The 27,540-nt window shown below is 44.2% G+C and overlaps 1 protein-coding gene across 13 annotated transcripts in view; it reads left to right on the top strand.

The window, feature by feature from the left end:
• The window catches only part of PLEKHA6 (pleckstrin homology domain containing A6), a 335,253-nt gene extending 320,486 nt beyond the window's left edge, over positions 1–14,767 (top strand). For all 13 annotated transcript variants that reach the window (XM_075335649.1, XM_075335646.1, XM_075335651.1 and 10 more), the window contains 3 exons: positions 618–760; positions 3,157–3,313; positions 9,399–14,767. In XM_075335649.1, coding sequence (XP_075191764.1) covers positions 618–760; positions 3,157–3,305 — 292 coding nt within the window. In that variant the 3' untranslated portion in view covers positions 3,306–3,313; positions 9,399–14,767. The remainder of the gene's footprint in view (positions 1–617; positions 761–3,156; positions 3,314–9,398) is intronic.
• Positions 14,768–27,540: the final 12,773 nt, after the last annotated feature.

Raw genomic sequence — 27,540 nt, 5'->3', positions numbered from 1 at the left:
GCGCATCATTCTGTGTAAACAGGACTGGTGCTGCCGAGAACAATAGCAGTCTGTGCTAATGCAGATCGCTCAGTGCGCCTGTTCACTGTGGTCTGCCTGTGTAAACAGGCCTTTAACATTAGAACTACTGGACTCGTGACACCTATATAGAAATACATGGTGCAAAGTAGTCAAAATGACTACCTCAGTAGTTCTAGTGTTAAACAGCCGCCAATCAGTAAATAGTTACCGATCGGCGATCATGAAGTGCCGCCAGTCCGTTTGTTTAAACGGACCCTAAACTGCTGCTAGAGACCTCTGACGTTGCCTTAGAAAGGATCAGGCTTAGAAATGAATCAAGCCAATCCGTCTTTTCCCTATCACCCGGGGGTGGTCCCACTGAAATTGGCAGGTTTGGCTAACTTTATCTAAAACAGTGTATTTCTAGCAAGCATGTTATTGGCAACACAGCAGGGGTATAGCAGCGGTTTATATTCCTTTCTTTATATTAGGCTATGTTGTTAATTATATTGTCTATGATTAAATTTAGACAAGGTATTGATAAAAACGATAGCTTGACCTGATTGCTTCATTTTACTTATGCATGTGTTGACATGTTTTCTCTGTCCATTCCTAAGTTTGCAGAATGTTATTCCTTTAAGTGACTCTGAGATGGAGTTGCCTCCAGATCCTGAATCTCAGCTTCAGGAGCAGGAGAAGCGTATTGAGCTATCCTGCGCTCTGGCCGCAGAAGCCTCTCGCCGCGGCCGTCTCCTGTCTGGTAAGCAGTGCTGCACATTCCCACCAGAACGAGCTGTCGTCAGATCACACGGATTACAGTCATGCTCTGAGGACATGGCGCAGATAAAGATCAAATATTAAGAGGGTCGTGACCGATAAAGTCTGGCCTGACTGTCAGTCCCTAGATGATTAATACATTGGTAACTCATAGACATGAGTTTCATCCATACTGACATGTGAAGTTTCAATTGCATCAGATGTACTCACCACTGAATGTGAATTTATTAAACCAACCTGTGTATTCATTGTATAGCAGCACTATTTAATGGGACTTTTTATATGGCCAGAGAAGGTCAGATTGTGACACAGTCTAGTGGCTTTTATTTCCTTACTACTAGTCTGCCTATAGATGTTCCTGAGTATATTTCTTCTCCAAATTAGCTTTCACATTGTTATAGACATGGTCTCATTATCTCTGAAGAACTTGGGTGATGAGGAGACCTTCTGGTATCAGCTGCAGCAACGTTAGCTGTAATATTTTTCTATAGAATGGCATAAACCCTTGAGTGAAACTCATAACATTACTGAAATAGTTCTGCTTTATCAGTATACAATTTAATAAAAGGCCCTGTCCCCCTTATGGTGGCATTTTTTTATTTTGCAGTTATGTTTCATTAAAAAATATTGCACTGTTTAGCTTTTACAGGCTTTTTATTTCTTTACCCATTTACTCTTGGATGTGGTCTGTGGTCAGAAATCAGCTGAGATGGAGCTGGAAAAGCAACAGATAGAATGAAAGAAGAGTTGGTAACGCTTTTATCTGAATGATCTCACAGACAAATTCTCAGTGAACTCATTTTGCTGCCTGCCATAGACCGTGCAACACATAGGCTCTACCGTGTTTCCCCACAAATAAGAAAATAAGCCCTTGCAGGAATTTTTGGCCTTTTCAGAGTAAGGCTTAAATATAAGCCCTACCCTGAAATTAAGCCCTAGTTGCGGTTCAATAATTAGGTGTCCATGCAGCTAAAAAAGTTAAAGATACTGCAGGACACTTCGTTAAAGAAGCGGACAGCCTCAAAAAAGAGAAGTCCGACCCCGCAATCATACTCACCAGACCCCGAACGGAATGCTATGTAAAGCAAGGACCTGCGGTGGAACACATTGAGGACCTGCAGTGGAACGCACAGAAACACACACACACACACACACACACACACACACACACACACACAGTGATATTGTACTTCTCCAGGAACTTGGAACACAGTGGAATGCGAGGACCTGCGGTAGAACACATCGAGGACCTACGGTGGAATGCAATGATGCGTTCCACTGCAGATCCTCGATGCGTTTCACTGCAGGTCCTTGCATTCCGCATTGTCCCAAGTACCCCTGCCGTCCGGAAGCAGTACACTATCAGTTTCTGTGGGATGTTACTGCAATCTGATTTGTGTGTGTATGTGTGTGAGTGCCAGCCAGAAGCTGGGGAGGACCGCTGTTGAGCACACAAGGACCTGCTTGCAGCGCTCGCTGTTAGAATGCTGGTGGACCTTTTGAGCGACGCACATGTCTGGAGTCAGGTAAGTATGCCTCTCCTTGGCAGTGTCTGCCTTTTATCGGGGGTAAACTTACACCCACCCCGTGTTTCCCCAAAAATAAGCCATACCCCGAAAATAAGCCCTAACGTATTTTTCAGGGAAAAAAATATTATAAGACGGTGTCTTATCTTCAGTAGAAGGCAAATGGTGCAAAATGTTTAATGAAACCGAATTGCAAAAATAATTTGTAGCCACAAATAAGTAGAAAAATCTATTGTCCCAAAAATGGACAGCCCCTTTAAGTATCATCAGTGTATAAAAGTATTTGATCTCTGTTCTAATGATTCATACTTTAGTAGAATACATCAGATTTGTAAGAGTGACGGAGACCTTAGTCACTACAGTCACATATGTGTTTGGAATGTCTGCTAATTTGATATAAAAGAAGTGATTACTAATAATATTAATCATTTCCATTTGGGGAACATTGAAGCAGCTGAATCTCTCCTTATACATAATAATCTGTAGTTGTCATATAATATTCTTGTCTAATCAAGTGTCTTGTTGGATCACGTTATTCTTCTGCTTTGGCAAAAGATGATCAGACCCTTTTATGTTATTTATTTAACCCTTTTGTGAAACCAGACTATAACACGCAGAGAAAATGTCAGTTTTCATATTGGTAAACAGATGCTTGGGAAGTGTCCTTTAGTTACTTCCCGGCAGTAATATATCTTCTCTGTCTGCAGTTTGGGCATCTTATTCTGGTAGGTTTTGTTTGGAGAAAGCATAAGATGTCAATTCCCGTTTCTCCTTTTTCCTAGCCTACACACAAATACATGCATTAACCCCTCCAAGCTCGCTGCATCATGTCATTCTCATTTTCTGTTTCCAGCTATGTGTGCCACCCCGAGCCCCCCTACGTCTCCCACGTCCCCAGCTCCTCAGACCCTCCCTTCTTCTCCTGAGCACACGGCTCTGGGGGGCGGCAGCACCAGCAGTGACAGCACCGGGGAATATGGGGCGAACATCATGTGTGTCTGAGCCGCAGTGTAAGAAGCTACTTCCCCTTCATATATGCCTTATGACAACTATTAAAAAAAATACACAGTTGAATCAGTTTTGAAGAATCACGGTTTATCGTTTTGGAGATCAGTAAAATGGGTTGGCAATGGATGAAGGACTGTTTTTTAGTTTTTTTAGACTGTATGATAGAGGATAGCAATACGATCTGAAAGTCCATTAATGTTAGTTGAAGTTAATTCTCCAAGACCAAAAGTGAAATGGACAGTGGTTCTGGTAAGTGGCCATATGTCAGTAATGGCCTTACTGTAGTCTATATGGGATGAAAGTAATAAGCTGTTACATAAGTACTGAATTACAATCCACTTCTAGCAGTGAAATATATAGCACATTAGCATTTTTTAATAGACTGGCCCACCAGAAAAGATTTCTCCTGGGGGCCTAGGTTGTCACACAGCGAGGAGTTTAGATATTGAAGACCAATCTTTAGAATAGGTCATCAATATCAGGTCATGGGGGTCCGTCTGCTGATTCTCCTCTGATTAGCTATTGGAGGTGGACTAGAAGCGGCAGAGCTCTGTACACACAATATCACAATGTACAACGCTGTACCTCTTAAGGTGCAGCCGCTGCAAAAAATGGACAGTAGAGGGAGTCAGACCCCACCTATTTTTACATAAATGACTAGCACTAAACAAAAAGATTCTTGCTGCCCTGGTCATGGGTTCAGGTAGTATGTCAGTTCTCCACATCCTCAGCCAGGCATCCTGTACACCTCTTTCTTTTACTAGGCCCTGCCACATCATGACGTCTCATGAGGTCTAGTCAATAGGTATTTATGGCCATGGCTTTCCCAGCCTGCCATCTTGGGCGCCTGTTACGCTTGCTACTAGTGGCAACTTCATAATGCAAGTCATGACGTTGTGGGACCTACAAGAAAAAATATTGTTTCCAGCTTATGAATAAAATACTTGTCCTTTTACTGAATATCAAAAAAGTAAATAAACCTCACACATGATAAGAAGCTACACATTCCCAACGCAATCCTGCGTTCTTTACCAAAGCATATTTGATTATACTTTGATAAAGAGCGCAGGATTGCGTTCAAAATGCGTAGCTTCTTAACATCCTTTACCATCCTTCACCTTCCTAGTTCACACGATTTTTTTTCTTGTAACTTCCATGCCACTTGTCTGTCACAGTGCGGTTTCGTACACACTGGACTATGTTACATGCAGTGAGCTGGCATTTTGCCATATTTGATTGTTACATTGTGGGACCGCAAGTAAGCACAAGAGGCTCATGTGATGTTACATACTTGCATCATGATGTTGTGGGGCCTATTAAACGCAAGGGGCATCTAGGACGCCAGGCAGAGGATGCTGGGAGCAGAAATGAAGACTGTACTGAGGTTGCTGACATGAAGTACTAGACTGGAAACTGGGCCAGGGCAGTACAAATATTTTTGCTCAACTCTATGAATGACCTATCCTAAGGGTATACCATCATTATTACAGTGGCAATAATATTAACTGATTGATCTGACCAATATAACAATTTATAGCATCCTACTAATTGAGGCTTGCTAGCTTTCATTTTTCTAAATAATATGTTTGTAGCAATCCCCATAATAAACTAAACCTCAATACAATATTAATACACTGTATGAATATGTGATGAAGAAATGAACATTTCTTTATCGTTCCTTCCATGGGAGACCCAGACCATGGGTGTATAGCTAGCGCCTCCGGAGGACACACAAAGCACTACACTCAAATGTGTAGCTCCTCCCTCCGGGCTATATACACCCCCTGGATGACAATCTACCCAGTTCAACGCTTTGTGTTCCAGGAGGATCACACACATTTTCATTTCCTGATATTTTTTATTTTAATTTTTAAAGATTTGGACAGTGGCCTCCGCTAACTCCCTCGCGATCCGCAGGATCTTGTGGCTTCGAGAGTGGAAAGCGGACGCTTCCTCTAAGCCCTCGGCCTCGTCCACTACCGCCAAGGATCGTAAATCCAACTGGCGCGCAAAGCCGCGTCCTCAAAAGACCGGAGGAGCCGCTGCCACCAAGGCAGCCTCCTCGTGACTATCTGGCCGCGCCAGCAAAGTCCTTGGTCGGTGGCAGGCTCTCCCACTTTGGCGACGTGTGGTTGCAACACGTCTCCGATCAGTGGGTGCGGGATATCATCACCCACGGCTACAGGATACCTTTTTCTTCCAGCCCGCCAAACAGATTTTTTCTGTCCACCCCCCCCTGCTCCAAAGCCGCCGCCTTCTCTCAGGCCGTGGCATCCCTGCAGGCCAACGGTGTAATTGTTCCGGTCCCCGCCCGGGAACGGTTCAGCGGTTTCTACTCAAACCTCTTTCTAGTCCCCAAAAAGGACGGTTCCTCCCGACCCATCCTGGATCTCAAGCTTCTCAACAAGCATGGTCAGGTGCGGCACTTTCGCATGGAATCTCTGAGATCGGTCATTGCCTCAATGACCCAGGGAGATTTTCTGGCATCCATCGACATCAGAGATGCCTACCTGCATGTGCCTATTGCGGTCTCACACCAGCGCTGGCTACGCTTTGCAATCGGAGAGGAACACTTTCAGTTCGTGGCTCTTCCCTTTGGCTTAGCCACGGCCCCTCGAGTGTTCACCAAGGTCATGGCAGCAGTGGTTGCGGTCCTGCACCTCCAGGGATTGGCAGTGATTCCTTACCTGGACGACCTTCTAGTCAAGGCCTCATCCAGTGTAGACTGCCAGCGGAGTGTCTCTCTCACTGTCACCACGCTAACTCAGTTCGGGTGGCTTGTCAACCTCCCCAAGTCGACTCTGACCCCGACCCGGGTACTTTTGTACCTAGGGATGCAATTCGAGACTCTGCCGGCACTTGTCAAGTTGCCCTTAGTCAAACAGCAGTCCCTTCGTCTGGCGGTGCGCTCTCTGCTGAGGCACCGCCGTCATTCCATCAGACACCTCATGCAGGTGCTGGGTCAGATGGTGGCGTCCATGGAAGCGGTTCCCTTTGCCCAGTTCCATCTGCGTCCCTTGCAGCTGGACATTCTCCGCTGTTGGGACAAGCGGATCTCTTCCTTGGACAGGCTGGTGGCTCTGTCATCACAGGCCAGGAACTCCCTTCAGTGGTGGCTTCAGCCCCTCTCCCTGTCACAGGGACGTTCCTTCCTGACTCCGTCCTGGGTGATCCTCACCACGGATGCCAGTCTCTCCGGCTGGGGAGCGGTATTTCTCCATCACCGAGCACAGGGCACTTGGACTCCGTCCGAATCAGCCCTCCCGATCAATGTGCTGGAAATCAGAGCTGTGTTTCTAGCTCTCCTGGACTTTCACCACCTATTGGCGGGCAAGCACATTCGGGTTCAGTCGGACAACGCGACAGCGGTTGCCTACATCAATCACCAGGGCGGAACTCACAGCCGTCTGGCGATGTTGGAGGTTCAACGAATCCTCCAGTGGACGGAGGACTCCAAGTCCACCATATCCGCAGTTCACATCCCAGGCGTGGAAAACTGGGAGGCCGATTATCTCAGCCGTCAAACCGTGGACGGCGGCGAGTGGGCCCTGCATCCGTCAGTGTTCAGATCGATCTGCCGCAAGTGGGGCACTCCGGAAGTAGATCTAATGGCTTCCCGGCACAACAACAAGGTTCCGGTTTACGTGGCTCGCTCCCACGATCCTCAAGCCTTCGCAGCAGACGCACTGGTTCAGGATTGGTCTCAGTTCAGTCTGGCCTATGTGTTTCCCCCTCTAGCTCTCTTGCCCAGGGTTCTGCGCAAGATCCGAATGGAGGGCCGTCGAGTCATACTCATTGCTCCGGACTGGCCCAGGCGAGCCTGGTACCCAGATCTGCTCCGCCTGTCCGTAGAGGTGCCGTGGCATCTCCCGGACCGCCCAGACCTTCTCTCTCAAGGTCCGTTCTTCCGCCAGAATTCTGCGGCTCTCAGATTGACGGCGTGGCTCTTGAGTCCTGGATCCTGACGGCTTCAGGCATTCCCTCTGAGGTCATCTCCACCATGACTCAGGCTCGGAAGTCTTCCTCGGCTAAGATTTACCACAGGACTTGGAGAATTTTCCTGTCCTGGTGTCGCTCTTCCGGCCATGCTCCTTGGCCGTTCGCCTTGCCGACCATCCTGTCTTTTCTACAGTCGGGTCTGCAGTTGGGTCTGTCCCTCAATTCCCTTAAGGGACAGGTGTCGGCTTTGTCGGTATTGTTCCAGCGGCGTATCGCCCGACTGGCTCAGGTGCGCACCTTCATGCAGGGCGCATCTCACATCATCCCTCCTTACCGACGGCCCTTGGATCCCTGGGACCTTAATCTGGTCCTCACGGCCTTACAGAAACCCCCTTTTGAGCCTCTCAGGGAAGTTCCTTTGTCTAGACTTTCACAGAAAGTTGTCTTTCTAGTAGCCATAACTTCTCTCAGGAGAGTTTCTGATTTGGCTGCGCTTTCTTCGGAATCCCCCTTTTTGGTGTTTCACCAAGACAAGGTGGTTCTGCGTCCGACTCCGGACTTTCTCCCTAAGGTGGTGTCTTCCTTCCACCTTAACCAGGACATTTCATTGCCCTCTCTTTGTCCGGCCCCTGTGCATCGCTTTGAGAAGGCGTTGCACACCTTGGATTTGGTGCGGGCGCTCCGAATCTATGTGTCTCGCACCGCCGTTTTTCGGCGGTGCACCTCACTTTTTGTGCTAACCACGGGTCAGCGCAAGGGCCTCTCGGCGTCTAAACCGACCCTGGCTCGTTGGGTTAGGTCGGCTATCGCCGATGCCTACCAGTGTTCTCAGGTGCCTCCCCCGCCGGGGATTAAGGCGCACTCGACCAGAGCTGTCGGTGCCCTTGGGCTTTCAGACACCAGGCTACGGCTCAGCAGGTGTGTCAGGCTGCCACTTGGTCCAGTCTGCACACTTTTTCTAAGCACTACCAAGTGCATGCTCATGCTTCGGCAGATGCGAGCTTGGGCAGACGCATCCTTCAGGCGGCTGTCGCCCATTTGTGAAGTTAGGTTTTGCCTACTTCTCAGTTTAGTTTATTTCCCACCCATGGACTGCTTTGGAACGTCCCATGGTCTGGGTCTCCCATGGAAGGAACGATAAAGAAAAAGAGAATTTTGTTTACTTACCGTAAATTCTTTTTCTTGTAGTTCCGACATGGGAGACCCAGCACCCTCCCTGTTGCCTGTTGGCAGTTTTTGTTCCATGTGTTTCACGGCTGTTGTTAGTAGACAGAGTTCTGGTTTTGCCGAGTTTTACTCTATCTCTACTTATGGGTGGATGTCCTCCTTCAGCTTTTGCACTGAACTGGGTAGATTGTCATCCAGGGGGTGTATATAGCCCGGAGGGAGGAGCTACACATTTGAGTGTAGTGCTTTGTGTGTCCTCCGGAGGCGCTAGCTATACACCCATGGTCTGGGTCTCCCATGTCGGAACTACAAGAAAAAGAATTTACGGTAAGTAAACAAAATTCTCTTTTTCCCTATGCCGCTATTGATCTCCTCTGTAAATTTCTTCTCTCCACAATTATTTACCCATTTTAGATCTATTGTGAGATGACCTTTTAAAGGGGTTTTCTCACGAATAACCTTAATCCTAAAGTTGATTTTAATCAATAGATCTCGGAATAATAATAAGTCAGACAATTGGATGTTTTATATAAAATGTCCCTGTGCTGACATAATCTTATATATGTGCCCCTGCTATGTACTGTGTACTGTGTAACGGATGTGTCTGCCCATACAGGAACATGGTCTGATCAGACCACAGTTACTGGGCAGAGGAACATGCGAAAGAGTATAGAGACATTACAGCATGGCATAATGTGTTTCATCAAAGAAAGTATCATTTGTGCTCCCATGCTTCAATATCTTACTACTCTCTTTTACTTCCTCCCATGCTCAGGAGATGTGGTATGATCAGACCATGTTCCTGAACGGTCAGACACAGCCATTACACAGTACGTAGCAGGGACACATAGCAGGGACACACACCCCTTTAAATTTATCTCTCCTTTCTATCTTTCTCTCCACACTATTTACTCTGTTCCTTTTTTTTTTCCTCTCCATCTTACAAATTCAGTAACAATTTTTTTTATGGTTTTCATACAGCTCAAGCAGCCACAGCTGCAAAGTTACACAGAGCCTAGATGTAATATAGGCCTAACTTATACCGCTCCCACCTGACGCCAGAACGCTTCACCAGTTCTCAACACTCCATGGAACCACAGCGGCATTGAACAGAAAACCATCGAATGGGAGACGCATTGCAACATTAATGCAAAAGCAGTGTCCAGTTTTTACCAATCGTGTCGCCATTTGGTAAATGGACAATATAACCATTGCAGAATATTCTGATATATCCAAGGACGTATCCAAGAATCTGCACGAGAATCATCAAGCCTTTCTGCTTGAAGAATTTAGCACGGTCATGGTGGTCACTGTAGCTCTATAGGAAATCAATGATGAAGGACTAGAGCACCAAAATCATCCATGAAATGATTGATCTGTATCATTGAATTGATTTAATGGCTTATCTAATGCTCCTTTGTGGCAATGAACACCTGCAGCATCCCTCCAAGCTTAAGCTGCATTTTCTTTGTAAAGCAATAACCACATCTAAAGCATTCCCTTAGCCCTTCAGCTATATTCTATGTATATATTGTGCCAGGAGAACGCCTACCTGCCACATTCATTTTGCAAAGTGTACAAAACATATCATTCTCTATATATAGCTATATATATATATATAAATATATTTTACTTTATGATAAAGAATATTTATTGTGTGTATATAATTGAGACATATTGCTCCTATAGGTTATGAAAGCTACAGACTAATGGGACCTATATTACTTCAGGAGTCAAATCAGTGGACAAAATTGCTGACTCCGATACCACCGCATCCCAACTCATTGCCTGATGAAGTCTGTGCACCTTGACTTTTTTTTTTTTATTTGTAGCTAATATGTAATAAATTTAGCTTTATGGAATTGAAATTAAAAAATGAACTGTAAAACGTGAGCAAAACAGAATCTATGGCACTTGGGCTAGAAAAAAAACTTTATATGCTTTTGCAAAATATCCTCATGAATTTTTCATATGACCCTTAAATTTGTACAGTGTCAACCTAGAGACTGTTGATCTAATGAGATCTAGGTAGATGGTTCCTATGATATTGCTCCGCTGCGGGGCCGGACGCTTGTCGGTTCGTACAGTACAGTACTCTTTTTGTATGTTCACCCTTCATTGGACAAGTACCAGTTTGTGTATTCCTACTAAACCCCATTACTCGGGGCCCTTTTCAATGTGAACCTCATAAAAACGCTGATACATTGTTTCTAATATGTAACTGATACCAAGTGGTCATCTGGTCAACCCCTGATTGTATAGTGTATTCTTACGGGTGATGGGAAGAAAAGAAACGTTCGGAACAGAAAAGTGGAAGAACGAACTTGAATGTGTGGTATAGTTTTGTAAATACACACGGGTCTTGTATATGCAGGTTTTAGCTCTGTGTTTTTGTCATAAACGTCTTGTAAATATACCTGAAGGTGAATTGTGGCCTAAAAGGGAAATATTGTTAACAGGACTTTTAATTGAAAATGTTATATTGAAAATTTCAGCTGTGGCCTTCAAAAATGATAGTCTAATGTGCATGAGAAAATGTGTGTGAGATTTAGAGGCTGCTTATGACTTGTATGAAGATTCCAGTCGACATCGTTTTACATTGGTTCACCCCTACAGGACACTGTCAGGATTGCTTAATAAAATCTATTCTTATTTTTTTCTGTTTTAGGGAACTACCCTACTAAAATCAACATGTGGTTTTATGTTCAGTTACTGACCATATATTTTCAGAGATGAAACAAGTTAAAAAATGTGTTTCATTTGTAAAAAAAAAAAAAATGTGCAGCCAATAACCACTTTATCAAATCCTGGCAGTGCTCAATAAAACATGGCGGTTTTAATTGGTAATTGGACATGCGGCATACTCATGTTGGCTTCATAGGCATACTTGCCATATCGGGGACCGGAAGTTAGTAAGTGTGACCGGCTTATTTGGTGGGCGTGATGCCCGCCTTGGACGTAACCTGGCGTTCTTTCCATGCGCTATCGTGGACCCGGTCCGCTTATCATTGGTTATCATATCTGTTGCCTACTTGCAGTACACTGCTTGTCAGTTGTCGCCTCGGTTGGCAGGTGTACTTTCTTCCCTGTGTCCAAAGTGAGTGGGCATGGTGACCGGCTAACCAAGTGGCCATGATCTGCTAAGGGGGTGCGGCTTCTCCCACTCATCAGGGCACGCTCGCCTCACAGTGTTGGGGAACGGAGTCTGTTTGGGGGGCGCTGTTCTGACTAGGCTTATTCTTTCTTTTCAATGTTTTATTTATGATGTTTTCCAAAAAACAAACAGTAACACTCAAGTAATGTCATACAGAGGATAATACAAAGGCAGGGATAAAGTGCCAAACTCAGCATACAATGCATTGGTAGCCGTTGCTAATGAAATATATAAAAGTTATGCCAGTAGGGCAACTTAGTATGAACATTTTCAAGACAATTCTTAGACATTTAAGCATTTTAACAGCAGGGAAGACGAGGGGACAATAAAGGGAAAAGGGGGGGGGGGGGCTTATTCAATCAGCAGAAACAACCAACCAAAGGGCACTCGCTAACCAGATAGAGCAGATAGAAAGAAACAGCCAGGCCGTGCCCACCAACCAACTAAGCCAGTCATGCGCACTAGCTTCCGGTCCTCGATACTGCAATTTATGCCAGCTTCGTATGTCCGAGTTTTTTAATCTGCTTACAGACTGCAATTTCCGGATTGTCTATGGGTCTCTTTACCTAAACGCAACATCCTTATATATGCTTAGCAGGCTGTTAAAGGACATGTTTGAGCATGTTATTAATTTATGTAATCTAAGAGCACTATCATGTAGGGGAAGAGACCCTGATTAGATTGATGTGTCACTTCCTAGGCTGTGTTTTGCTATTTCAATGAAACCTGTGTTTATTATCAGGAGATTATCAATAGAGGACAACTGGCCTCATGCCTCTTAAGCTGGTGTCACACACAGCGACAACGACAACGACGTCGCTGCTACGTCACCATTTTCTGTGACGTTGCAGCGACGTCCCGTCGCTGTCGCTGTGTGTGACATCCAGCAACGACCTGGCCCCTGCTGTGAGGTCGCCGGTCGTTGCTGAATGTCCAGCTTCATTTTTTGGTCGTCACTCTCCCGCTGTGAAGCACACATCGCTGTGTGTGACAGCGAGAGAGCGACGAAATGAAGCGAGCAGGAGCCGGCATTGGCAGCTGCGGTAAGCTGTAACCAGCGTAAACATCGGTAACCAAGGGAAGACCTTTCCCTGGTTACCCGATATTTACCTTCGTTACCAGCCTCCGCTCTTGCTGCCAGTGCCGGCTCCTGCTCTGTGCACATGTGGCTGCAGTACACATCGGGTAATTAACCCGATGTATACTGTAGCAAGGAGAGCAAGGAGCCAGCGCTAAGCAGTGCGCGCGGCTCCCTGCTCTCTGCACTGTGACATGTAGCTGCAGCACACATCGGGTTAATTAACCCGATGTATACTGTAGCAAGGAGAGCAAGGAGCCAGCGCTAAGCAGTGCGCGCGGCTCCCTGCTCTCTGCACTGTGACATGTAGCTGCAGCACACATCAGGTTAATTAACCCGATGTGTACTGTACCTAGGAGAGCAAGGAGCCAGCGCTAAGCGCGGCTCCCTGCTCTCTGCGCATGTAGCACAGCGACGTTATGATCGCTGCTGCGTCGCCGTGTTTGACAGCTAAGCAGCGATCATAACAGCGACTTACAAGGTCGCTGTTACGTCACCGAAAATGGTGACGTAACAGCGACGTCGTTGTCGCTGTCGCTTAGTGTGAACCCAGCTTAAGTCCAACCAGCCCCCTAGCACTGAATAGCAGCTTTCTGTTAGTATACATTGTACACAGAAAGCTTCCATTCAGTGGTGTGTGTTACAACATTCTGAGCTCTGCTAAATCTGCAATAGAGAAAACCATGATTGTATCATAACCGCTTCCCACAATAAACTAAGTGACACATTGTTGGAATCGGGGTCTCTGCTGGTACCTCGTGCTGCTATCAAATTACATAGCAAAAACATGGTGACGGATTCCCTGTAAGTTCAGTTTAGACGTTCCATGTTTTGTACAGAAATCATAGCCTTACACAGATTGTGAAACTTGTACTTAGGAAACCTCCATGGACAGAGCGAAGCTGGTAGCTAATTGACTGCGCCTGCCAATTGATGTGTAGGGCGAGAGAATATGAAATAGAGCTGACCCATTTACTGCTGTGGGAAAATATGTGCCACAAGCTGCTACAATGTAGAAGCTTCACTATACCAGTGAATAGAGAGTTTACAAAATACACAACATATGCAAGCAGCTGATTATTTTTTAGGGGGGACGTTAGCTTTTTCTTTGTATTGACTGGAATCTTTCTTTAAATAAAATAGCCCGCACTGGTGTGGTGACAATTTACAAAACCTCTGATATCTACCCATAAACTGGTCAAACGTGTTTAAAAATGTCATAGAAAAAAAGAATTGGTGGTAGAATGTAACAATGCAGAAGAGAGCCACTTTGTGGGATGCAAGGCAGAAGAAAGCAGCCTATTTGGACTATAAGAACTCATGAACTCACTAAAAGCCATTACATTCAGTATATATTGGAATTTTAGGGCTCTGTACTATTCCACAATATAGCTGCCTCCTGCTTACAAGGAGTTGTCCAGGATTTGGAGACACATGTCTGCTTTCATGTTAGAACAGCGCCACACCTGTGCAGAGGTTGTGTGTGGTATTGCATCACATCCCCAATCAATTCAGTGGCGCAAAGCTGCAATATCACACAACCCATGGACAGATGGGCGTTGTTTCTAGAAGAAAGCAATCATGACTTTGCAATTCTGGATGACTCCTTTAACCACACAATTAATAAAACATCTCCTTTATGTAAATTACTGTGCCTGTGGTCATCCATAGTAGTATGTCATGCAATAATGGATGCAAGTAGATAGTGGTATACACAAGAAAAAGGGAGCTCCGTATGTGGCAACTGTGTAATGGTAGGGTTTGTGTAGAATAAAGACAACACAGCCATTTATGCACATGAATATACTATGTAATATCTTGAACCACTGACCCTGTAGTGTGGAGAATAATGTATACTTGTAACATTGGTGGTAATGATTACTACGGGAGCAGATTGGGTGACTCAGTATTCATGGATTTTAATTTTGCACTCAGTTTTCCATGTCATAATCTGCTTTTAGGTTTGTCTATGTTACTGAATTTACTAGTACTAGAAAATAAAACAAAAATCTGCAATGTATATTGTGTATGGTATTTGTTGGTACAAAACTGGTAGCACAGTTCTGCACCTTTATCCAGCATTTGCCTCTGAAATAATAATAAAATGAAAATACCAGCAAAGCCGCTCAATTTGTGTTTTGTATGGTCTTGTATGCAGTGTTTTGTATGAAGAGGACTAGTGATGAATAAGCACTATGACGCTCGGGTGCTTGGTACTCATAACGAGCAGTTGTTGGATGCTTGCACAGGCTCAACTAGTGTGCCAAGTATAATTGAAGTCAATTGTGAACACAAGCATTTTTCCGGAAGATGTTCCATTATACTACGTAAATGAGTCGCCCCAGTCTGAGCATCAAAATGCTTGTTACAAAACCCACTCCTATTACTAATGGTACCCGTCAGGGGTGTCCTTTATCTCCTCTACTTTTCGCAATTTTTATGGAGCCCCTGGCAGAATGCCTTCGAAGTAATGTTAAAATAAAAGGAATTTGTACTAAAAAAAGAAATTATAAAGTTGGATTTTTTGCCGATGACATCCTGCTTTCTCTATCAGATCCCTTCAATTCTGTTGAGGAAACGCTAAGAGAGCTGAAGTATTTTGCAGATGTTTCCCACTTCAAACTAAATATAACCAAATCTAAGATCCTCCCCTTTATCCTTGGTAATTCCTCCAGAACCGACATCAAGAAAATCTCCTCTTTTGAATGGGTTGATACTTCCTTTGTTTATCTTGGTATTACCCTAGCCAAAAGCGAACATTGTTTAATTGACTTAAATATGGATAAAGTCATCAAAACACTCGAAAACGACTTTAAAAATTTCGCAGAGAAAGATCTCTCATGGATGGGAAGAATCCGCTCTTTTAAAATGATCTCACTCCCCAAGCTTTTATATGTCTTTAGAGCCATCCCTTTGATTATACCCTACAAATATCTCAACCAAATTCAAAACATCCTTAACAGATTTATTTGGAATAATAGGAAGCCTAGACTACAGAAGACTCTTCTTTTTAAGCAAAAAATTCGAGGGGGTTTTGATGTACCCAACATAACAGCGTACTACTATTCTTTCTTAGTCAATCAAAGTCGGGACTGGATCATTAATAATTCAGCTTCGGCTTGGGTCGATCTGGAGCTTTCTTATAATAAATACTCTTCTCTCCGTAGATTGATTCTTCACCATATTACGAATCCATTTCTTCCCCTCCCCAACCACCCATCTATTTCAGCCACCATCTGCCTGGATAAATTAGCCATAAAATCTCCAAAATCCCATTCCTTAAAACTAGATAATATTAACCCCTTCACCCCCGGCCACTAAAACACCCTAATGACCGGGCCATTTTTTGCAATTCTGACCAGTGTCACTTTGACAGGTTATAACTCTGGAACGCTTCAACGGATCCTGGCGATTCTGACATTGTTTTTTCGTGACATATTGTACTTCATGTCAGTGGTAAATTTAGGCCGATATTTTTTGCGTTTATTTGTGAAAATTTAGGAAATTGTGCGAAAATTTCGCAATTTTCAAACTTTGAAAATTTATGACCATAAATCTGAGAGATATGTCACACAAAATAGTTACTAAATAACATTTCCCACTTGTCAACTTTACACCAGCACAATTTTCGAAAAAAAAAATTTTTTCGTTAGGAAGTTAGAAGGGGTCAAAGTTCATCAGCAATTTCTAATTTTTCCAACAAAATTTACAAAATATTTTTTTTAGGGACCACATCACATTTGAAGTGCCTTTGAGAGGCCGAGGTGACAGAAAATACCCAAAAGTGACCCCATTCTAAAAACTGCACCCCTCACACTGCTCAAAACCACATCCAAGAAGTTTATTAACCCTTTAGGTGCGTCACAGGAACCAAAGCAATGTGGAAGGAAAAAATGAAAATTTTACTTTTTAACACAAAAATGTTACTTTAGCCATAAAATTTTCATTTTTACAAGGGAGAAAAGAGAAAGTGCACCCTACAATTTATTATGCATTTTCTCCTGAGTACGCTGATACCCCATATGGGGTAAAAATCAATTGTTTGGGTGCACGGCAGAGGTCGAAAGGCAAGGAGCACCATTTGAATTTTTGAACACAAAATTAGCTGCACTCATTAGCGGACGCCATGTCGGGTTTGAAGACCCCCTGAGGTGCCTAAACAATGGAGCTCCCCCACAAGTGACCCCATTTTGGAAACTAGAGCCCTCAAATATTTTTTCTAGATGTTTGATGAGCACTTTGAACACCTGGGGGCTTCACAGAAGTTTATAACGTTGAGCCGTGAAAAAAAAAAAAATTTACCACAAAACTGTTGCTTCAACTAGGTAGCTTTTTTTTCACAAGGGTATCGGGAAAAAATGCAACATAAAATGTATTGTCCATTTTCTCCTGAGTACGCAGATACCTCATATGTGGTGGAAATCAAATGTTTGGACACACGGCAGTGCTCGGAAGGCAAGGAGCGCCATTTGAATTTTTGAACGCAAAATTAGCTGCACTCATTAGCGGACGCCATGTCAGGTTTGAAGACCCCCTGAGGTGCCTAAACATTGGAGCTCCCCCACGAGTGACCCCATTTTGGAAACTAGAGCCCTCAAATAATTTTTCTAGATGTTTGGTGAGCACTTTGAACACCTGGGGGCTTCACAGAAGTTTATAACGTTGAGCCGTGAAAAGAAAAAATTTTTTTTTTACCACAAAACTGTTGCTTCAACTAGGTAGCTTTTTTTTCCACAAGGGTATCGGGAAAAAATGCAACATAAAATGTATTGTCCATTTTCTCCTGAGTACTCAGATACCTCATATGTGGTGGAAATCAAATGTTTGGACACACGGCAGTGCTCGGAAGGCAAGGAGCGCCATTTGAATGCAAAATTAGCTGCACTCGTTAGCGGACGCCATGTCAGGTTTGAAGACCCCCTGAGGTGCCTAAACAATGGAGCTCCCCCACAAGTGACCCCATTTTGGAAACTAGAGCCCTCAAATAATTTTTCTAGATGTTTGGTGAGCACTTTGAACACCTGGGGGCTTCACAGAAGTTTATAACGTTGAGCCGTGAAAAGAAAAAAAAACTTTTTTACCACAAAACTGTTGCTTCAACTAGGTAGCTTTTTTTTCCACAAGGGTATCGGGAAAAAATGCAACATAAAATGTATTGTCCATTTTCTCCTGAGTACGCAGATACCTCATATGTGGTGGAAATCAAATGTTTGGACACACGGCAGTGCTCGGAAGGCAAGGAGCGCCATTTGAATGCAAAATTAGCTGCACTCATTAGCGGACGCCATGTCAGGTTTGAAGACCCCCTGAGGTGCCTAAACAATGGAGCTCCCCCACAAGTGACCCCATTTTGGAAACTAGAGCCCTCAAATAATTTTTCTAGATGTTTGGTGAGCACTTTGAACACCTGGGGGCTTCTCAAAAGTTTATAACGTTGAGCCGTGAAAAGAAAAAAAAATTTTTTTACCACAAAACTGTTGCTTCAACTAGGTAGCTTTTTTTTTTCACAAGGGTATCAGGAAAAAATGCACCATAAAACGTATTGTCCATTTTCTCCTGAGTACGCAGATACCTCACATGTGGTGGAAAGTAATTGTTGGGCGCATGGCGGGGCTCAGAAGAGAAGGGCACCATTTGACAGCAAAATTGATTGGAATCATTAGCGGACGCCATGTCACGTTTTTAGACCCCCCCCATGGTGCCTAAACAGTGGAGCTCCCCCACAAATTACCCCATTTTGGAACTAGACCCCTCAAGGAATTTATCTAGATGTTTAGTGAGCCCCTTGTACCCCCAGGGGCTCCACTGAAAGTTGATAACGTTGAACCGTGAAAATTATTTATTTTTTTAAAAAAAAATGTTTTAAATTTTTGCAGCAACAAGGTAGTTTTTTTTTTTCTCTTTTTACAACGGTATCAGGAAAAAATGCACCATAAAACATATGGTGCAATTTTTCCCGAGTACGCAGATACCTCACATGTGGTGGAAATCAATTGTTTGGGCGCATGGCGGGGCTCAGAAGACAAGGAACGCCATTTGACTTTTCAAACGCACAGACGCAGTGCACTGATCGGCCGCTGCAGGAGGCACGGTCGGATGAGATACAAAAAGCGCTGGGGATACGAAAAAAAAAAAAAAAAAGTCACGCCAAAAATTGAGCAGGGATGTTGATCCGCGCTCAGCGGGACGCACGGACAGATGCGATACTTTTTTTTCCGTATCCCCGACGCTTTTTGTATTGCATCAGTCCGTGCGTCCCGCCGAGCGCTGATTAGGGATGCACATAACGGATCGGCATCCATGCTCAATTTTTGGCGTGACTTTTTTTTCCGTATCCCCGATGCTTTTTGTCACGCCAAAAATTGAGCAGGGATGCCGATCCGTTATGTGCATCCCTGATCAGCGCTCGGCGGGACGCACGGACAGATGTGATACAAAAAGCGTCGGGAATACGGGAAAAAAAGTCCCGCCGAAAACTGACCACGGATGCAGATACGTTATCTGCATCCCTGATCAGCGCTTGGCGGGACGCACGGACGCATGAGGTGTAAAAATAGAAAGGGGATAGAGGAAAAAAAAGAAAAAAAAAAAAGTTATACTCACAGTACCCAGAGGATTTGCAGGAGGAACAGAAGGCAAGGAACAGCTTTACAGCAGCAGCCAGCAGGCAGGAAGTTGGACAGCTCAGCAGAAGACCCAGGAAGAAGGACCCAGCGATGGAGGCAGATGTGATCGGCCGGTGAAGACAGGTAAGAGGACGTCGGGGGGACAGCAGAGGGGGAGGGGGACAGCAGAGGGGGAGGGGGACAGCAGAGGGGGAGGGGGACAGCAGAGGGGGAGAGGGACAGCAGAGGGGGAGGGGGAGAGCAGAGGAGGGAGATACCGGAGGAGCTGCAGAAGAGAGATCACGGGGGAGGCCGGCAGATTGGGATGTCTGGGGGCAGACCGGGATGTCTGGGGGCAGACCGGGATGTCTGGGGGCAGACCGGGATGTCTGGGGGCAGATCGGGATGTCTGGGGGGGCAGATCGGGATGTGGGGGGGGAAGATCGGGATGGCGGGGGGGCAGATCAGGATGGCGGGGGGCAGATCGCAGGGGGGCACGGGCAGGGGCCATTACGGGAGCGCGCAGGAGCAAATCACAAGAGCGCGCAGGGGCTGTAAGAGAGCAGGGGAGGAGGGATACCGGAGGAGCTGCAGAATAGAGATGGCGGGGGGCAGATCGGGATGTCAGGGGGGCAGATCGGGATGTCGGGGGGGCAGATCGGGATGTCGGGGGGGGGGCAGATCGCAGGGGGGCACGCGCAGGGGCTGCAAGGTGAGCACAATACTCACCGCTCCTGCGACGTGACGTGACAGCAGCGGCAGCAGCAGCGGTGGCGTGGTACCACTAGTACCAGCCAGTGCTGCACGCTGCAGACATGTTGGGGGAGGGTCCCCAGACCAGCACAGGCCTGGGGAGGGCGGCCACCGGCAGATCAGACCGCCCCACTGCACACTGATTGTAGCGATTGCGCGTCATCGCACGATCGCTCCAATCAGTGCTGCAGGGGGGGGCCACGGTGTCTGCTTGCTTCCAGCCAATGATCGGAGCTGCTGCAGCCCCGATCCTAGCTGGATTTTACAAGATCACGCTATTTTTGGCATTTTTTTTTGCTGAAAACAGCGTGATCAATGTGATTGGCGGTTCCGATTTGAACAGCCAATCACATCGATCGCCTATGGGGGGTGGCGATGCCACCCCCCCTGGGGTCAAGCAAAGGTCCCCTGCTGTAAGAAACAGCAGGGGACATCATTTGAAAGCCGTTGCTATGGCCACGGCAATCAAATGAAGTTTAGGCAGTAAAATTACGTCCCTGGTCGTTAAGTCACGTTAAAATAGGACGTAATTTTACTGCCCGCAGTCGTGAAGGGGTTAAAGATCTCTCTATCTGGGTAATCGAGGAATTTTCAGAGCTACAGGTTCCTAAAACATGGCCTGATAGGGGTATTGGAACAGTTGGAGATCTTTTTGAGGGGTCTGATCTTGTCTCCTTTCAAAAACTAAAACAGAAATTTACTTTACCGGAGTTGGACTTCCTCCCATTCCTGTCTATTAAGAATGCTATTAAAAAATTAATTGCAAACAAATATTCTGTCCCTTCATCTGTGGGTTCTCTTTTGTCTAATCCAGAGAGTTCATCCAGATGGAAAACTAGGAATATTTATAATTTCTTTAATGAGGATCTCCAGTTTGCAAAGTCATTGCATATTCGTAACTGGGAGAGAGATCTCAATAAGACTTTCTCAGAATCCAATTGGCAGGATAGCCTTGAGTGGGCTTATAAATCAAGTAAATGTACCAATTTATTTGAATCACATTTTAAACTTTATTCCAGATGGTACTATACACCTGTTAGACTAAACAAAATTTCTTCAGCATATTCCCACTATTGCTGGAGAAATTATGGATGTAGAGGGGATATTCTCCACATCTTCTAGTATTGTCCAAAGGTGAGACCCCTCTGGAGTGATGTTTCTACTCTGGTTGACAAAATTACACATAGCAAAATTAATTTGTCTCCACAACTGGCACTTCTTGCTCTAGAGATAGACCTAATTCCGCCTACTTTTAGGCCTATTGCTATTCACATATTCCTTCTTATGAAGAATGTTATAGTAGCCAACTGGAGAAAAACTACATTACCTTCCATAACAGACATTATTGTTAAAGTATCCCTTCATAACTGTTTTGAAATGTGTCATGCTACTGTAAACAATACTTTCTCTTCCTATTACCGTAGATGGCAGCCTTGGACAGAAGTTTTCCCTCGTCCTTTCTAAGCACCTCTTCTCTTCAATGTTTGCTCTTTACTTTTTCTTTTCTATTCTTCTTACTTTATTGCCTCTCACTTCCCCCTTTTTTATCATTATTTACTTGTGGACTTTGTTTATGTTTCCTTATGTTTAACCCCTTAACGACCGCCGATACGCCTTTTAACGGCGACAAATTAGGGTACTTCTTCCTTTCTGCCGCTTTTTAACGGCGGTCGGAAAAAAGGGTCTAGCGCCCCCCAGAGTCACAAAATTTCCGGGGTCTCAGCTGCCGGGGGTAGCTGAGACCCTGGAGATCATGATTCGGGCTGGTTTTTCCGGTCCCCAGTCACGTGATGACCGGTATACACCGTATACCGATCATCAAATTATAGTAAATGACCGCGCTGGTAAAAAATGATTTATCTCCCATCTGGCATGATCAAACATGCCAGCAGGGAGATAAATCTTTTTCCCGGTTCCCTCCGGTCCCCTCGGTATCCCCAAAGTGCCCCCCCCCCGACCCCCAACCCCCTCCCGAAAATCCAAGATGGCCGCGCGCACCGGCGAGCACAGCAGCGCGCCGGCCGCATTTACACTTTTCTTATGGTTTCTGTCGTATGTGCCATAACACATGCGACAGAAACCTGCTCCCTAGGCCCTGCCGGTTCCCCCCTTATCCCCCCCGGTGTTCCCCGGTGTCCTACATACCTGTCGGAGCGCTGATCCCCCGCGGCCCCCTCCTCCGTCTCCTTCTCAGCAGACGCCGGTCACACTGCAGAGCAGCTGACAGCTTCCTGTGTTCAGGACGCTGGCTGCTGCTGCTGCTCGGCAGTCTGCAGCTGTGACCCAGGGAGAGTGGGTGCAGATTCTTTGCACCCACTCTCCTCAAATGGAGGGTCCTCACACCTAGAAAATGGGGGATACGTTCCCTGAACGTGTCCCCCATATTCTAGAAGGTCCAGAGTCGACGTGGGACGTCCAAATGGATTACAGCGGATTTTTTTTTCTTTTCTTTTCAATAAATTGGTCAATCAGGGAATGTTTTGGGGAGTGTTTTTTCAAATAAATTTTTTTTTGTTGTCAATTTTTTTTTTTATTACTGTCAATTAGTTATGTCGGGTATCTGATAGACGCCGTGACATAACTAATTGCTGGGCTTGATGCCAGGTGACATTACACATCTGGTATCAACCCCATTTATTACCCCGTTTGCCAACGCACCAGGCGCGGGATGAGCTGGGGCGAAGCGCCAGAATTGGCGCATCTAATGGATGCGCCACTTCTGGGGCGGCTGCGGCCTGCTATTTTTAGGCTGGGAAGAGTCCAATAACCATGGCTCTTCCCACCCTGAGAATACCTGACCCCAGCTGTCAGCTTCACCTTGGCTGGTGATCTAATTTGGGGGGACCCTACGTTTTTTTTTTTTAATTATTTATTTATAAATAATTAAAAAAAAAAAAAACAGCTTGGGGAGCCCTCCAAATTGATCACCAGCCAAGGTGAAGCTGTCAGCTGTGGTTTGCAGGCTACAGCTGTCTGCTTTACCCTAGCTGGCTATCAAAAATAGGGGGGACCCCACGTCATTTATTTTAATTATTTTTTTTTCTTTTTGGGCTAAATACAAGGCTAGGCACCTTTTTAGTGCCACATGAAAGGCACTAAAGGGCGCCAGCTTAGAATATGCAGGGGGTGGGACGTTATATATGTTTGACATCTATCCATGCATCCATTGTAGCATTTTAGGCTATGTGCTCACAATCAGGGTTTGCAGCGTTTTGGGTGCAGAGTGTTTTCCCTGCGTCCATAACGCTGCGTTGTGCAGTAGAAGCACAGTTGAAGGATTTTTAGAAATCCCGTGCCCACTGGGCTTCTTTTCTCCGCAGCATAAACTGACCTGTGGTGCAGCTTCCCGAGCCTCCGCATGTCAATTTATGCTGCGGAGATGAGTGTGCTCTGCAGGTAGCATAGAGCTCCACAGCAGCCTGAACCCAAATCGTGGGCATGGGCAGCTGCGTTCTCCCGTGGACAACACTCACATCTCTGCAGGAAGGCTGACACTGTGTACTGGACGCCGTGTCGCTGGATCATGGCCACATAGCCTAAAAGAGAGAAATTTGTTGCTACAGCAACATTTTTGTGAAGTACCTGTGGATTCAAAATGCTTACTATACTCCTGAATAAAATCCTTGAGGGGTCCAGTTTCCAAAATGGAGTCACTTGTGGGGGGTTTCTAATGTATAGGTACCCAAGAGGCCCTGCTAATGTGACATGGTGCGCGCAATTTATTTCAACTTTTCCAAAATTCAAATGGTGCTCCTTCCATTCCAAGCCCTCCCATATATCCAAACAGAGGTTTTTGGCCACATATGGGGTATCCCTGCGCTCACAAGAAATTGGATAACAACCTGTGGGGTCCACGTTTTGTTGTTGCCTCTTGAAAAAGTGAGAAATGTGATGCTAAAGAAAAATTTTTGTGAAAAAAAATGAAAATTTTCAATATGGCAACCTAAGCTTATCAAATTCTGTGAAGTATTCGTGGATTAAAAATGCTCAATATACACCTAGATAAAAGCCTTGAGGTTTCTTGATTCCAGAATGGGGTCACTTGTGGGGGGCCTCCACTGTTTAGGCACTTTAGGGGCTTTCCAAATGCGACATAGCATCCACTAATTATTCCAGCCAAATGTTCAGTCAAATTGCACTCCTTCCCTTCCAAGACCTGCCGTGTGCCCAAACAGTTGATTTCCACCACATACAAAATATCACCAAACTCAGGAGAAATTGCAGAATACATTTCATGGTGATTTTTTTCCTGTTACCCTTGTGAAAAAAAAAGCTACCTGGTTGAAGTAACAATTTTGTGGTAACATTTTATTTTTTTATTTTCATGGCTCAACGTTATAAACTTCTGTGAAGCACCTGGGGGTTCAGGGTACTCACCAAACATCTAGATAAATTCCTTGAGAGGCCTAGTTTCCAATATGGGGTCACTTGTGGTGGTTTTTTGCTGTTTACGTACCTTAGGGGTCCTCCAAATGCAACATGGTGCCCGCAATCTTTTTCAGCCAAATTTCCTTTCCAAAATTCAAATATTGCTCCTTTCAATCCAAGCCCTCCCATTTGTCCAAACAAAGGTTTCAGACCACATGTGAGGTATCACCGCGCTCATAAAAAAGTGGGTAACAAGCATTTGGGTCAAATTTTTGGAATTACCTCTTGAAAAAGTGAGAGAATTGATGCTAAAGCAACATTTTTGAGAAAAAAATTACAATTTTCAATATGACAAAGTAACGTTATCAAAATCTGTGAAGTACCTGTGGATCCAAAATGCTCAGTATACCCCTCGATAGAAGCCTTAAGGGGTCTAGTTTCCAAAATGGGGTCACTTGAGGGGGGTTCCTGCTGTTTAGGTACCTTAGGGGATCTGTAAAAGCAACATGGTGCCCACAATCTGTTTCAGCTAACTTTGCTTTCCAAAATTCAAATATTGCTCCTTTCATTCCGAGCTCTCCCATTTACCCAAACAAAGGTTTCTGACCACATGTGGGGTATCGGCGCGCTCATAAGAAAGTGGGTAACAAAGTGTGAGGTCCAATTTTTGGTGTTACCTCTTGAAAAAGTAAGAAAATTAGTGCTAAAGTAACATTTTTAGGTAAAATGTTAATTTTTATTTTTTTTCATTCCATATTACTTTAGATCCTGTGAAGCACCTGAAGGGTTAATAAACTTCTTGAATGTGGTTTTGAGTACCTTGAGGGGTGCAGGTTTTAGAATGGTGTCACTTTTGGGTATTTTCTGTCACCCAGGCCTCTCAAAATCACATCAAATGGGATGTGGTCCCTAAAAAAATGGTTTTGTAAATTTTGTTGAAAAAATGGGAAATTGCTGATGAACTTTGAACCCTTCTAACTTCCTAACCCCAAAAAATTTTGTTTCAAAAATTGCGCTGATCTAAAGTAGACAAGTGGGAAATGTTATTTATTAACTATTTTGTGTGACATAACTCTCCGGTTTATGGGCATAAAAATTAAAAGTTTGAAACTTGCAAAATTTTAAATTTTTTTGTCAAATTTCAGATTTTTCACAAATAAAATAAAAAAATATCATCCTAAATTTACCTCTATCATGAAGCCCAATATGTCACGAAAAAACAATCTCAGATTCACCGGGATCCATTCAAGCGTTCCAGAGTTATAACCCTATAAAGTGACACTGGTCAAAATTGCAAAAAATGGCCTGGGCATTAAGTACAAATCTGGCTTCGTCCTTAAGGGGTTAATACATTATCAGAAATCAACATTTTAAGCTTTTTCAGCTATATTTAAGAATACTCCTTGATCCTCCATTCCCCTCCTCTTCTCTCCCTTCCCTATTAAAGTTTTTCCCATCCCCTTACCCCATTCCTTATCCTACCTACTCCTTCCTTAGGAATCTGCTTTATGGAAATATTTTTTTTGCTTTAATTCATCTGCTAATGATTCCTTCTATTTCATGTATTATTTCCCCTTTAAAATTTAATAAAAATTTCTGGAACACAAAATGCTTGTTACGAGTACTGAGCACCCCAGCATGGTAGTGCTCGCTCATCACTAAAGAGGACCCTTCACTACATTTTTCATGTTGAACTGCACACACAATGTTATGGTGGCTGCAGAGCAGAAATGTATTTATTTCTTTAGATTTTCTCTCTGTATTGAGAGATATTAGCAATGAAAGAATTTGGTATCTACTGAGTTATCAGACAGTTTTCACTGGGTGCGTGTACTTCTCCCTATATTACACTGACCAATCATAGCCAGGTGTCAACACAGCAGAAAAAGAGCACGCCCCCTCGGTAGCTTAGGTTTCTCTGTGTGTGAGATGTAATGATACAGAAAAGAAGTGAGCTGACCATTCTTAATATGTTTTCAGCTATGAAGACACTCCATACTTTATACTAAAAGTGCATAGGAAAGCTAAAAAAATGTATGCAAGATGCAAGGGGTTTTTTTTGAGAATTTTGTAAAATAGCGTTTTATTCATTGCTACATATGCTTCCAAAAGGACAAAAAAAAGTTAACAACAATCACTAAAAATGCAGAAAATAAGCTGATAAAAACATTTCAGAAATTTAAATGTTAGCAAAATACTTCAGGAAATGTTAACAAAACATTTATCAAATTGTTCTTACTTTAAAGGGAATCTGTCAGCAGGTTTTTGCTACATCATCTGTCATGCAACATATTGGACATGAGGAGATTCTGAATCCAGCGGTGTATCACACAGATTACTGGGTGCAGCCATTCTCACATAATCAAGAAATTCCATTTTAAGCATGTAGCTGAGCCCAGGGAGCTGTCCCACCCACACCAGGCTCTCAGTAGAGATTGTGCATTGTCTATAAGGTGTCAATCACAGCAAGGGAGACTGCTCTGCACATGCATTTTCTAGTCCTGCAATGTTAATCACAAGTATAATAAAGCCATTAGTTTACATAAACAATAGCTCACATACAGATAAGAGAGGCATACCTGTAGTTGTTTTTTGTTGTTTAACTGCTACATCATGCTTAATTAGCAAAGCCCTGCTGACAGATTACATTTAACGCTTAATCATTGTTTTAATTTTTATTTCATAAATCAATAAGCAACTTTGTAATATATCTTATCAGACCATTTCTATTTCCTATATTTCAATAGATTTTTATTAAGATTTTACATAATACAGGTTATACACCGCAACAAACTTGCGGACAGTTGAAAATTTCATCCTATGACAATAGGACAGTAGCAGGACAATAAAATTCAAAGTAAAAAAAGATAACAGCTAAAAATTCTGCATAGTAGGGTTAGGGTATACAATTTGCAACATAGGAAGCAAGGGTAGGGATGATAGGTAATATGATAACAGGTCCACCAATCAGGACTGGAAGGACGAGAATTTGGACACCACCCAGGGGGACCAATGATTCTTTGTTTTATTTTTGGTAAACAGTTCTGAGGTCAGAAGGAGCTCGTATTGGTAATGTTTATTGATTTTTTGGATAATTTCCAATTTAGAGGGGATAGTTATTTCTCTCCAGTAGTCTGCCAGAAACATTCGTGCTGCTATTACAAT

Source organism: Anomaloglossus baeobatrachus, chromosome 2 (genome assembly GCF_048569485.1).
Source record: "Anomaloglossus baeobatrachus isolate aAnoBae1 chromosome 2, aAnoBae1.hap1, whole genome shotgun sequence".
NCBI lineage: Eukaryota > Metazoa > Chordata > Amphibia > Anura > Aromobatidae > Anomaloglossus > Anomaloglossus baeobatrachus.
This window is presented reverse-complemented; position numbering and strand designations above follow the sequence as displayed.